The sequence below is a fragment of the Poecilia reticulata genome, linkage group LG11 (genome assembly GCF_000633615.1).
Source record: "Poecilia reticulata strain Guanapo linkage group LG11, Guppy_female_1.0+MT, whole genome shotgun sequence".
Lineage (NCBI taxonomy): Eukaryota > Metazoa > Chordata > Actinopteri > Cyprinodontiformes > Poeciliidae > Poecilia > Poecilia reticulata.
In genome coordinates this window covers 15,980,205-15,995,002 of record NC_024341.1, presented here as the reverse complement: position 1 = coordinate 15,995,002, position 14,798 = coordinate 15,980,205, and the positions used below count along the sequence as shown (strand labels likewise).

Genomic DNA, 14,798 nt, shown 5'->3' with positions numbered 1-14,798 from the left:
CCAGCTTTTTTTGCCTCTGGTCCTAACCTGAGGTGCAGTTCTCTTTGGGTCTCTTTCTATAAATTGTGCTGCAGTGCAACAGAAATATAAAACATGAAGCAGCAATGCAAAATGTTCTCATGGATGCCACTTTTTATTTTAAGCCCAGTATTATTACCATCTTTCTGGCTAATTTTATTTTGTCTGCATAAATGTGAGTGGAATGTATCTTCCCTCTCATATATCAAAATTCAAACATCTGTATAAGTTTAACCTTGTTTGTCTTCTCTCTGAGCACTTCTCAGCGCATGCATACATTATAAGTTGATGAATCTGTTTGTTGATGTGTCAGTCCACTGTGTGTGGGTGGGTGGGTGTGTGTGTTTCGCCATTGTCTTTGCATGTGTCAGGTATGAAGAATCTGTTTTCTTCCCTTTGGCAGAACCTACCAATCACATCCCTCCATCATCTTTCTTCATTACCTATTCATGAGTTTCTGTCTCTGCAGGGCCGTGATTGGCTCTTAATGAACAACTGACTGCAATATTAGTCAGCCAGCGCTATTGGAAGAAATAATTCAGTCGGTAAAAAAAACAAAACAACACCAGACAACCAAGGCTACGCAAACATTATTCAATTCAAGCAGTGGAACAGCATAACCCTTGAGGAGGTTGACATATTGGATATTGTCGATTGTGCATTGCATTTCTTTAAGGCCCATGTTGTGTCTCAAATCCACTCATGATCAAGTGCATACAACTTAAATTGCCCAGTGCAGCAGATAATTACAGCTATGAAAGAAAGAAAACATTTAGCCCATGCAGGATATAAAATTTGGATTCTGGGCAAATAAATCCCAGAGCCCTTTTCCTTGTCAGCCCTAACTTATGAACCATTAGTCAAACTGAGTACAAAGATACTGCAGGCCTCTACAGGATCATATGAGCTCATAAATCCATAAACTGTGCCTTTTCTATCTTAAATTATTGTTGAGGCTTGCATTTGTACCACAACTGGCTTCCATTATTTAATCTTTGTTCTGTTTTTGCTCTTTGAGACATGTTCTCACTGATATGGTAAGTTATTAGGGTAATATGGAATGAGCAATGTTGACTTCATCCATGTTGTCTGATACTGCACAGAGTGGCGCTGAAGGGGCACTGATTGGTCCTTACAAGCTGCTAATCAAACATAGATAACTTCTACAGTGCTGACATCTGCTCTCCCCTAGAGGTTGCATTCCTTAACACCTTATACTTATTATTACATCTAGTATAACTGAATTCTCTCAAATTAAACTCGCCAAGCCAAACTAAACAGACTAACATGTTATGGTCAAGAAAATGGGAACAAGATGGTTGAGTGTTCATCAATTTTTTCTTATGTCAGAGGATACTTCGGGGCTCTCTGAGATACCAAAGCATCACAACAGATCTGGCAGTATTTGAAACCGTAGACTGAAAAGTAATTTGATCCATAGCAAGGAAAAAGCAGACAGCATAGCATCCAGTAAAACAAGCAGAAATGTGTTTCTTTACTTGTTTTAGTGTCTTTCTGAATACTGCTGAACTCTATTTGAGCACTTATTCTGTAACTAAATATAGCTGTGTTAAAAATTCAGAATTTCAGCTCATAACTGTAGCTTACTTAAATGCATCTGCCCTTCCATCTGTTTGCATTAGTGTTTCTGCACGTAGGCTAGAATATTAACCAGGTCACATTTAACTTTGATGCATATTTACATATAGGACAGGCTTTATGATGCATATTAAAAGGGCTTGATGCAGAGCATAAATTTATGCCACCAACAACATATTTAACTTTTTCTGCCTTCTGGCATATACTAGATCTTACAAGCTAATGGACATATCTGACTATATGTTAATTTATGTTACTTGAAGTTCAGTCTTCACCACAAAACAGTTACACAATATTATACATTTTTTTTCATGACAGGAAAATATTTTAAACTAAACAAATTATGAACCTTGCACCAAATGTTAAAAGTTATGTATTTTTGTGCCAGATATTTGTATTATTTTTGCTTAATCGTGAAAAAATGGAAATGCGCATATACATAAACACATATACAACAAATAATGTTTATGAGTTGGTCAGAAAATATTAATATAAATGTTTGCTACATGAATTGCTCTTTTTAAATGCGGGAAACGAGATGCATTCCTAGAGACAGCAGTCAGTTTATCAGCTATCAAACATCTTTCTGCTTTAATAGCTGTGACTGTGGTGTCAGGGATGATAAAGTTCATGCTTTGTGTAGGTGGGTGGATTGCTGTGAAGTTAGGGTTTTTTTAGTCATATTTTTCTGCAATGAGCGGCTGTGGTACATGACATGCTGGATCACGCTCACTGAGAATTTAAAGGGGCATTGTGTGTTTCCAGGCACATATCTGCTTCTTTACACAATCAAGTAACTGTTACTTTCAAGAATACTGTATACTGTATATCAAACATGACTTAAAAGAAATTTAACTTCATAATTTGACGCCTTGAAATTGGGCCTCTGCCTCTTAAAGAGGCTTTTACTGTTTCCAACACTCCGCCTTCAGCCGATCATCGCAGCAATGTTTCTCATTATGCTGTTAACAACCGTTCTTAGGAGCGCTGGACTGAGGAATAGTTTGTATGATAAGCTCAGCAGACTCTCAGTTTCACCAGGTGTTTGCTAATTGCTTTTCCTCGGAGACTGCAGCTCCAAGGAGGAGCTTTGTGGAAATAAGCGGCACTTTTTGAGAGCAAGCATTTAGGAATCCATTGAATGGCTGCCGGGGGAGATTCAAGGATCCTTCAAACGGGCATGAGAGAATCAAAGCAACAATGCAAGTATGTTTTTGATGAGAGGATAACATCGGAGGATGAAATAAAGCTCAAAAAAGTGAAGTTTATAATAATCACCCTTTAAATTATTTAAATGGTAGGGAAATTTAAAATAACTTAAACCCGAAAAGCTGAAAAATATGTGTGCATAGGTGATGACATATCTAACTTAGTGGTTCATTATGGAACAATAGTGTCAGAGTATTGAGATGTCAAATTTGACACATGATTTCTGATAATCCCTTTCTAGAATGCATTCATTCACTTATTTTAGTCTTTTTGTAAATATCCAATGTACTTTTTGTGGAAAAGATACAAAAAATAAATTTTGAGTCCTGCTTTGTACAATTAAGATGATTTATGAGGATCCAATTTTACTTAAAAGCACCCTCTGTACCATGTCAAATCAAAAGGCAAAAATCCACAAGAAGATAATAACCATCTGATTTATGAAAGATAAAACAACACTTTTTACGATCAGTCAAGTAGAGTTCCCTTCATTTGACAGAGTACTCATATTTTGCTTGTACATCACTTCAAATGTCACTTTTCAAGGCTCTGTTTGACTTCTGACTGGTAATATTTATGCTCAATGAAAACCAACTAAGCAAATGGAGCAGCACTGGTTACAGACGAGAATGAAAAGGGATGTAATGTCTGGCATACCAAGACAAGACGATAAATGAAATTGGATTCATGAGAATGAGACCAGATTGTTTTTTTTTGTTGTTTTTTTTTAAAACTAAGGATCTTTATTTCACAGACTAAAGGGTTGTCAAATCATAAACTGAAATCTTTGTTCAGTGTGAAATACTCAGCCATATTTCACACTGAGACTATAAACTCTTGGTATTTACAGTGATGACTGAAAATAATCAGAGTTCAGATAATGGTGACTATTTTAGCAGTATGGCGATATAAACTACTTCTCTATTGATCTTACAAATACCCAGCATAGACAATAAATACTTGCTCTGATCTTTACACTATGTTACATCACCTCTGTTGGCATCACAAAGGTCACCTGTGTGGCAAAATCAGTTCTATAAGGAAAAGGTAATAGGATGTAAAACATCAAGTCATTTAAATTTAACCTAGTCCACAAGGTAATAAATCCTGATGGCATTCATTTATGCTACACCCATTTTCAGGTTTTAAGGACATTTATTACATATTGTCACCAAAAAAACATGGCCCAAGTCATTATTTGGCAAAAAAAAAATTTTTCTTGCCTAATTTATCAATTTGCAAAAAAAAAGTTGGTGATTTATTTTTGCCAAAATTACTTTTGGCAAAAAAAAATTACTTAGGCCATTATTGTAGGAAGTTGATGACTTCCTACAACTTGCAATTAATTGTGGTTTGAACACCCTACTAAATTTATAAATGTACAAACATTGAAATGTATGTATTTATTTCCCCTTACCCTTAAAATATATAGCAAATCATGCTAGATTAATTAACCTATTTCTCCAATTAAGATAATGGTTTGGAATTTGCAGAGTTGCCCCACGTTATTTGTTAAAACACATGTAGCTGGATAATATTAGAGTTCTCAGAGTGCTGTGAAAAAATTATTTCAGATTTTTTGTTATATGTAAATGTACCAAAAACTAATTTTAATTTCAGACAAATATGCTTTAACGCGTATTTATACAAACTGTCACTATGTTGTGACAGTATAAGACAAACAATCTGTGAAAAGATTAAGGTCCTCTACTTCCTCCCTCTGCTACTGTTGCAGTCTGAAGAAATGCATGATCTGAACTGAAAACAACCAATCAGAGACCTGCCTCCTGGTTCTAATTGGTTGTTTATAGTTAGGACTGGGGGAAGGCGGAGGAGCTTAATATTTTCAGTTTTTTTGTCTCTTAACATACTGTTACGACACAGTGACAATTTCAACAAATATGTAAAATGACATTTTTTTTATAGAAGTTACACACTGCAGCTTCAAATAAAGGAAAAGTTATAGCTATTTTTATTCAGGAAAGAAAATTGGAAATCAATCTTGCACTGTGTAAAAATAGAATTACTCTCATTTAAACCGGTGCACTAACAGTGCTTGACACTGAAGCTGATTTAAGTTTGACTCGGCACATCCAAGCCTGATTAAAACCTGATGCAATACATCTTAAATAGGATCTGTCTGACAACACAAAATAGGCTTAAAGACTTCAAACAGAAATGCATCATGCCCTGATAAAAGTAAATTCAGAAACAGCTGAAAAAGTCAATGACATCTGTCAGCTTGGAAAGGGTAACAACGCTATTTCTAAGGCTCCAGGAAACCACAGTGAGAATCATAAATGGACAGAAAAAAAAGAGAAAGAGCTGAGGTGAAGCTTCCCGGGAGTGGCTGGTCCCCAAACCTTTTCCAGGAGTGCATCGACAACTCATTAAGAACCCAGAACAACATCTGAAGCACTGCAGGCCTCTCTTGCCTCGGTTAAGGTCAAGTCTTCATGACTCGCCAATAAGAAAGAGACTGGGCAAGAAATGGCAGCCATTGAATAGTTCCAAGCTAAAAACCACAGCTGAACAAAAAGAAACACAAGTGTGACAAACACTGTGACAAAAACACGCCAACAATTCCTAATAAAATATTCTGAGGACTAACAAAGTGGAATTCTGTTGAACATCATGTTACGTAGCTTACAGATATGAAAGGCTGATCTATTCCTGTCTTATGCATCTGCTTTCAAGAAACCTGTGTGCTTTTCCAGCATTTTTTTATAAACTAGGGTAAAAATAGTAATGTTTTGGACACCTTTGGTAGACAAAGTGTCATTTACTTTGATTCCCAAACATGAAACACATTGTTAAACAAGGTGCCCTTCATTCAACTCTCGTACACAGGTAACTGACTGCTCGCAAAATCATGTTGTGTACGGGGAGAGCTGCTTCCTCTATGCTGCAGAGAGAATGTGTGGAGAAAACCATGAATTGTCTTTCACATGCCATTAAATTTAAATTACATAAATATATGATGGGCAATGTTTGTAGTTTGAAAATCGAGACTTCTTAAACAAGGTTGTGTGCTGAATTTGGAACTTTCTATGCTACATTATGACATTATTGACCGAACAATTGTTCACACTGATTAAATACCAACTTGCATGTCAATGTGTTGGCAGTAATATTAGCATTTTTATTCTATGTTGTTCTTCACACGTATCAAATACAAACAGAATGATGTATGTGCATAAATGTTACCACTGTTTGATATTGGAATAATTGTTGTTTTTTTTAAAGTTTTTTTTTTGCCATTTGCGATTATTTGATGGAATCGTTAGCTCATTGTGAAATCGGTGTCTGTCAGTCAGCCGGCTTTTCGGACAATCATCAGTAATTTGTGAATGTGTTTGTAGATGAGACGTATCCTTTTTATATAATGGTCAGAAATGATTTGTTTCTTATTTATTTTATATATTGTTGACAATAGGACAAAAAATGGTTCAAAAGGAAATCTAATTAAGACTACCCTGGAGTGTTTTGTTTTTTTCCTCATTAGTGCTCTAATTCAGATATAGCTCTCACCCACTCACGCTGTCATCTATAGCCTGTCTTTGCAGCCACACTTGCTAAGCTATATTAATCTACAGGTTCAGTGCCGTATGTTAATGTGGCTCATAATGAAATGATGATACTAGAGCTCACGCTGACAGGGATTTACTCCCCATCAGTTTGCCTCCTCTTGTCTTTGATTTGCTCCATCCAGCCATCTATTTCCTAACGTTTCATTATCTGAATGCTTTGATTACAGAGCTGCATTGTGAGTTATTTTGATTAAAGCTGCAATTTCCCTTCTCAGCTTTTGTTAAGAATCTGATGGAGCTTCCAGCAGAACATCCCAAGTGTTTCATTTAAGAGTGACAGAGAGAGAGAGAGAGAGAGAGAGAGAGAGAGAGAGAGAAATATTAACATGATTAAAAATCCTGAATGACACTACTTATAAGATTCTGTTTTTCAACTATGCTTCCATTTTTCTCTCCTTTTTCCTCTCTGTCCGTCTGTTTCCACCGTTTGAATTTTTTGTTGTTGCCTTTTTACGTTTGTTTTTGCTTTGCTCTTTTCTCTCGCAGCGTTGCAACAGAGAGAGGAACGAGCCGTTTAATTTTAATCTTTTTATTAGGTCAGATATATTCTTTCTGCTTTTATCAACTCTGTTATCTGATTTCTCTTCTCTTTTTTCTGTATTCTGTTCTCCTCTGCAGTGAAGCGATCAGTAGATTTTAAATCGAGGGGTGTAAAATTATTCCCCGGCAAAGACTCCAGCAACAAGTTTTCAATATGTGAGTTCAATTCTCAGTGTCCCTTTGCTTAATGAAATAACATGTAATGGCTTAAACTGTTGGTTTGTTTTTGGCTTTTTTTTCTTCTTTTCTCTCTTCTAAAGGCCTATTGTCATATTCAACACATTTGTGCTTTGACTCAAAATATATATTTTAATGCCTTGTATTTAACCATTTTCTCAGATTAAAGAAATACTAAACGTGGAAGTGATGTTGCACAAATGTGTTGAGAATAGCAATGCCTTTGCTGAAAGCTACTTCTGCATTCTTCTTGACTGTTGTGTTTTTCCATGGTTTGACTTTTTGTGTATGTATGTTAAGGTCACAGTGTCTTGCCTCTTCTTTGTTTGCTTTGATTTATTTAATCACAGCTTTGCTCTGATAAGCTTAATCATGGTTTGTTCTGGCTTGCTTCAGGCTAGACCAGGGAATGTGAATCATCTGCTGTAACACTGTTTATGGCCCAACTCATACCCCTTTCTCTAACCTTTTCCTATTTGCAACCGTGTCCTTCTTTATTTCTTTTTTTCTTTTTTCCCCGTACTGATGCATCTTTAGGCTCAGGTTATTAGGGTCAGCAAATCATTTACTGAGTTGTACAATCTTACGCTAGGCTAGGATTATCATTTGGAATATATAGCTTTTTTATGTGTCTTATGTTTTCTTTACCTTGAAACCAGCTAAAGTGAATGTTACATAAAGTAAGATACAGCACTTCTTTCATATTTACCATACGCAAAAGCGTCGTAGTAAAACAATAAGCCATATTAGAAACTAGGGTCCAACACCCTTTAGATATCTCTCCCCTAATTAGCCCCTAACTACCCGACTTCATTTAATTTATTGATCTATTTGTTTTAATAACAATAATAATTTTTGCTTTGAAGTAGATTCTAAATTAAGCAGCGATTGATCATTTAAGTATGCATAATAAACTTGATTGGCCACGTCTGACCCACATACCAGAAACACACAAGAAAAAAACAATACTTGTCATTGATTGCAAAAAACAATACTGTGAAAGTGACCTTAAATGCATTTAGAACTATTCTGGATACACCAGTAAATATATCCAGAGGATAACAAGCAATACTACTACTACAGTATACAAGTAAATAAATAATAACTCCATAAATAAAATCAGGATTTATGTAGTTAATCCCTATTTTAGCTGAATTAGTTAAAATTGCCAATCTGTGTGGGAATAGTGGGTTTTCTGCAAATAATTAACATTTGTTTGTAATATTTTTTCTTAGCTAAAAGTTTGACAGTTGATTTTTGTTTTTTTGTGCAAGTTTCTTAAGACATTTTTAATTTTTACACATCCTTAATAGGGGTTACATTATCTTTAAGATATGTAATGGCATCACTTAAGATATTCTAATAAGAAAAGCAAACGTGAATATTGTCTTAAAGTGCTCCTGTTCTTTCTGACATGGGAAGGACCATGTATGATCAAGCTACATAGAATTCAACATTTATATTACAATTCAACTAAGGTTTTCAGCTAACGCATATATAAAGTCACTTATGTTACACTATTATTTTCTACCTCTCTTCTCCTTTGTCTGTTTTCCCATAAATACACGGATTCACACTGCTTTACAAAGCTGACCGTTTTAGCTCTTAGAGATATTCAGGATAACATTTCCCTGCTTTTATGTTCTATTTTGTTACACAAAATGGCACACCGACGCCTCGTGATACCCATCACACGTAACATCTCTATGCTGTGGCTGTAGTGAACTCGTAAATGCATCCTCACATTTGCTGGAGAGATCATTGGAACGTTATAGTTCCTCAACAGCCCAGTAAATTTGTTTTACTGGGCAAAAAACAACTGGTAAATGGTGTTTTTGCTCAGAGAATCTCTTCATTGAAAATGTGTGCTTTTTAGAAATCTTACATGTCTCTGTTGCCAGTAGTGTGTGTCGTTTCTTTTCCAGATTAAACCACCGCTATAACTGTAACACCTCAAATCAAACAGTCCCTGCAATAGGCTTTTATTTTGGCAAATCTACATTAATCTACTGTTATTTCTGGTTACCTTAGCCTTGTTACTCACACACCAATGGTGAAGTTTAATATTCATGTTGAGTGGTTAGAACCAGAAAAGCAGCACAATTCTAAGTTTTTAAAGCTTCTTTCTGCTCGCCAGTAAATCACACAATTCCATGCCAAATATCTATTGCTGTTAGCAAGTTAAGAGCCCACATTATGCCACACAACTGTTGAGTCCACAGGAATGTTTGTCAAGTTATAACATTAGGAGTCATGATGTCGGGTCTATAGTTTGACTACAGTTCATCACTGCAATTTAAACATAGGTTAAGATTTACTTGCATGTGTTTGCTTTGCATGCTTTGTAATTAATTACATTTAGCACTTTGCTTTGGTTGTTTGTTTTTGTGATTTGTATTCTGTGTGTCCATTCAATTCAATACTGGACACAATGCCTTGAAAAACTCTTACCTATTGTCTCATTTTGTTTCGCTTGATCCAAAACCTTCAGTGTTTTTTACTGAGATGATTGTGATAAACCAACACAAAGAATGTAAAGTGTGATATCTGAAAACATGACTTTTAACCTAGAGACATAGCGACACTATGTCTCTACCAGCCAGACTCATCTAAACACTGAAATTTTTGCCCATTCGTCTTTGAAAAACAAATTTAAGCTCTGCCGATTTGTATGTATGTAGAGTTTATGAACCTAAACTTTCAAGTGTTTCTGCAAGTTCTCACAAGGATTTTTAGTGAGCCTTTCTCACACCTAGATATGCCTGACTCTTAATAATTTAATTTGTAGGTCTGCATGAGGGACATTGTGGTTCTGGACGGTGAATCTTGAATCTTGACTACTGTCCCAGACATGCTTCCTCTAACAGGATTGTCCTCTGCTGCCTTCCTATCTCTGCAGAAGTACAGCAGAATCAACCTTTACAATATTCTACTTTTTACGTTGTACCTGTACCTGTATGGATGATGTGACAGTAGTTCTCCAGGGAGGTTTTGGATGTATAGTCATTGAAAAGTTTGAACTCACTCCTTTGTGTTGATTTCATTACGTACAATCTCTTTAAAATACATTGATATTTGTATGTTATGTGACAAAATATGCAGAAGTTCCAGGGGTATAAATTATTTTGCAAGCACTTTATATGTTGATGAAAACTTACAACACAGAAAAAAAAGAAGACATTTTTGATTCATCAAGTTTCCTGCCATGCTGCGGAATGACAGTTGAGCTCTATCTCTCCAAATGTGCGCGCTAATTCGTCTGGCTTGGATTGGTTTAGAAGATAATTTGCTCTGCTCTAAAAGGTTTAACTCTTCACTGAAGCACAGAGCCTCTCCATCAACAAATACACATTTAAGGGATGGCTTTTTAAAGTCTGCCATTGTAAATGTGCATGGGTGTGTGGGTTAGGATTTGTGTGTTTTGCTCTTGATTGTGTGCTAGTACTGTAACCAGTCCCTCTGTTGTCATGTTAATAGTCCAGATGGTCAAATTAGCCGCTCCAACAAAGCAACAAACTATCTACTCTAACAAATACAAACACAAACACACATACACTCTCCAACCACCTGCTGGGTTCGTTGATATGGACTAAACATGTACTTGCGCGTTAGCCAGAAAGCCCAGACAGCGTGGGTGTGAAGGTGTTCGTGTGAAAGCAGAAATGACCGGAATTATTGCTCCGGCCTGTGTTTGTTGCACCTAATTGAGCTTGCTGGCATCTGATTTCTTGTCAAGGATGAGACAAAACTGTGGTTTGCCAGATTTTTTGGAGGGTTTTCAAGTCACAAAAAACAAACTGCACAATAAAGAGTTTATATATCTATATATATAAATACATTTGGCTTTCAATTAAATCTGGTCACAATCTTGAAATTCAGCTGTCATTAAAAAAACAACAAAGGAATTTTAGATTTTTAATCAAAAAGAGTTTTATTACAAGATTGATTAGCAGCTGAAATTCTTCTTTCTTTCTTTCTTTCTCTAGAAAGAAAGACCTTAGATTATCTCATTAACTTGTTTGTGCAGGCATTAGTAAACACATGAAAAAAATGTGTGACAATTGCATAAATTATATGAAATGGAAAACAAATCAAAGTGTTGAGAAGTGTGAAAAAATTAAAATAGTGACTCACTTGCGATCCTGTAGGGTGAATCTCCAGCAGAGAAGCTAAAGCTAGAGCATCACTGGGCCTTTCAACAAGATAATGATCCGAAGCATATCTCAAAGTCCAGAAAAAGTTGGTCTCAGACAAACTTCTGGAAGTATTAGAGTGCAGAATTTGAGGCCGTAGCTCATAATAAGATGGCTATAATTCCTCAGGAGGTGTGCCAGAAGCTGGGTCCCTGCTTTGCATAATGTTTGCAACTGGTTTTTTTTTTTTTTTGACTTGGAAAAAAACAAAAAAAAAAAAAACACTTGCAGTTATAGTTGTGCCAAGGTTTTTAAATAACTCTGGTTTGATGTGTTTAATAATTTGCTGCTACTTTGTAATTAATAAACTGCAGTGTAGGATAAATAATGTTAAAATATAAACCTAAAACCGATATAACAAAATCTAAGGTCAGTGAACACCAGAAATAAGCAATTTTTTCTTGATTTAAAAAAAAATCATTCTCATACTTAAACATGATCTGGGTAAAATGAAGTTTTTTTTTGTTGTTGTTGTCTTCTACATCTTGGATGTGTAAATGACATTCTTACAGTCAAGATAAGCTCTAGTGTTTCTGGTATAATCAAGTGTTTGGACTGCTGTAATATCACTGTCTGCCCACCTCCATCTATCTCCTATTCTAATCTGCTTCCCGCTGCTTCCAAAGTGAATAAGTGGTAAGGCAGGCAGGTTTCCAAAACTAAAAGCAAGGAGCTGGAAATTCACCCAGGAAGACCAGTGCTGAATGCAATTAAATGACAAAAACAGATGGTTTTAGAATATTGCCAGGGTGCACTGAGGCAGTTCAGTGCTCTTGTTTTTTCTTTATTTTTTTTTCTAAATATTTATTTATAACAACAGTTGGATTTGGATATTGTTGATTTTTTTTTTTTGTGGAAATAAACATTTGATGTTTTTTTTAGACCAGCAGTAGCATGAACACTGATCTCCCTGCCTCTCCTGTAGATAAACAAAGAGTCAACTTGAAGGAACTTGTGGACACAGTTCTGCTTTGTTGCTGTCTTATCTATTCCATTCTGACCCATTTGTGCCGGTTGTGTGCATGTTTTTCTTTCCGTTTAGTGAATGAAGGTGGTGTCAGACAGGCGTCTAACTCCTGCCCTGACCCAGGAGAGCCGGAAAATGGAAAACGCCATGGAAATGACTTCAGGTACAATTTGTTTTTAGATATAGCACCTTGGCCAAGTATTGGTACCCACTGCAAAAACACATAAAAGCCATTGATTAAATACATCTTTTATTGCAGTAGCTTATAAGCCCCCCCTCTCCCCCCAAAAAACATTTAGTTAAAGATCCTCGCCAACTTAGTAGGCAAGCCAGTATGCAATGCATAGCAGACACATGACTTCGAGACCAACTAAAAGAAAATATGTGAACACTCTTGACCAATGTGCGAGAGAAAGATACATGAACAAAATTGCTGCTGTTGGGATCGACCAGAGTGAAAAAGAGAATAGAAACATGTCAGATGATTGTTTTCCACCAGAAAACAATCATCTGACATCAAGCCATCTTAAATGCTTGTTGATGAAAAGCTAGATCATAACTTCCTGTGATCAAACCCCAGTGTTTCAGTAAAAGTCCCTGTAGGGTTTAGCAAAGTTCATGTTTAGAGTTGTGATTGGGGGATTTGAAGGGCATTTCCCCACTACCACTACTGAACAGGAGGTTGGCATTTAGATGACGTCTAACTGTTGTTGAGGAAGACTGCTGATCCCATAATGCTGCTTTTTGTTGCTGTTCTTACACAGTAACTCATTGCGTGAGGAATTCCTTATCCAGCCTTCTTGTGTTGTCACGTCTTCAATTGTTTTAAAGTATTTAAATACTTATGTTACTGTGTAGTTAAACCCCGCTGGCCAAATTAAAAAATTATTTCATTTAAGTTTAAATTTAGTTTCTGATTTGACATAAGACATCTTTTGCACAGCACTAAAACAATGTAAAAGTAGTCTCAATAAATATAAATCATATTTTTTAAAAATATCACACTAAACTATCTCGCTACAGATTATTTGTACCATTCTCAATATTTAAGAGGATTTTTTTTTTCTTTGCTTTACAGCTAATTTTAACCACATTATTCAGTCGTTTTCAATGGTATGTGGATAATTTTGAACTTAGAAGGCCGTCTTCCCATCATTCTCATTTAACTCCTTTGACAAATTCTATCAGATTTAAATTGAAATTCTGGTCAGGCCTCTCCAAAATGTTGATATTACTTCCAGTCAAATAGAAGATAACTTTAAACCCAAAGTTATTTTTTACAGTTCTACCCAAAATCTTGATGATTTTGGTTGTCTTTCGCATTTTAAAGAGTTGCCTCTGTATTCCAAGCAAACAGGAAGTTATGAGAAAAATCTGATCAGATCAGTCACAATAACATCACAAAAGTGTGTGAGGATTTTTTAACATACACATAGAACATTTGTAAAAAAAACCCCAAAAAAACCTGTATTTTATTTTTATTTTACCATAACCTTTGTTTTCTGTGTGATGCTTATGTACTTCTGTGTGTTGATTTAGCATTGGCAGTGTGGTCCAGTTCAGTTGTGGAGAGGACTACGTGCTGCAGGGCAGCAAAACCATCAGTTGCCAGAGAGTGGCCGAAGTCTTCGCCGCCTGGAGTGACCACAGACCAGTCTGTAAAGGTACAACTCGCCGGATTTTGCAGTCCATCTCTGATTCTAGATGTCCTTTCATCATTGAGGCCGTGATGGCTGTTGCCCAGGACCAAAAAAAAATATGCAAACACAATCCAATTAAACTGTGAACATCCACCCAGTGTTATCACTGATAAATAAATATCTGTATTTTTTTAAGGTGATGCATGTGTAATCATTTCATACTCTGAACACCTCATTTTCAAGAATCGACATACTTCGAAGTTTATTTACCAAGTGATAGGTGGGCCCAGAAAGTGAGAAAGAGAGAAAGAGGGAGAGTGTGTCTGCCATATTAAATGCCAAAGTCGTTTGTCATTTCTTTCCTTACTTGGCTCGAGACTGTAGTGGGACACATTCTTTAACTTAAAACAAAATATTCACAGTGTATGTGTGTGTGCCTGTAACAAGAAGAAAGGCCTCTTCTGAGTTAGGTCTCCAAACAGTACTTTGGCACATTTTATTTTAATTTGACAGCCATGCATTGTTTTCCTTACACTTCAGAATTTTGTAGCACTTTGTCTTGTTAAAGTCCCAATGAAATGCACGAGAATGTTTGTTTCTAACGTGAAAAAAACACACGAGAATGTTAAGTTGTTATGAATACTTTGCAACTGACTGTGTGAAATTCTGCTAAAACTTGACACGGGAGCAGAGAAACACATAAACCTTTAGGTGATCTTTGCCAAGATTCCAGATTGTAGCTATTTAGCATTCACTTTGTGGACTCCTGCTATATTCTTTTTTTTTTCTTGGAAGCAAAATGCAAGTAAATAAGATATAACTTAAGACTTATGCATAGTCTCATACATCAAGTAATTCCTTGAAC

At 35.9% G+C, this 14,798-nt stretch overlaps 1 protein-coding gene across 6 annotated transcripts in view; it reads left to right on the top strand.

Moving 5' to 3' along the window:
* Nucleotides 1-14,798, top strand: part of LOC103472465 (CUB and sushi domain-containing protein 3-like) — a 389,352-nt gene that overhangs the window by 234,697 nt on the left and 139,857 nt on the right. For all 6 annotated transcript variants that reach the window (XM_017307525.1, XM_017307524.1, XM_017307523.1 and 3 more), the window contains 3 exons: nucleotides 7,035-7,112; nucleotides 12,369-12,456; nucleotides 13,833-13,957. In XM_017307525.1, coding sequence (XP_017163014.1) covers nucleotides 7,035-7,112; nucleotides 12,369-12,456; nucleotides 13,833-13,957 — 291 coding nt within the window. The remainder of the gene's footprint in view (nucleotides 1-7,034; nucleotides 7,113-12,368; nucleotides 12,457-13,832; nucleotides 13,958-14,798) is intronic.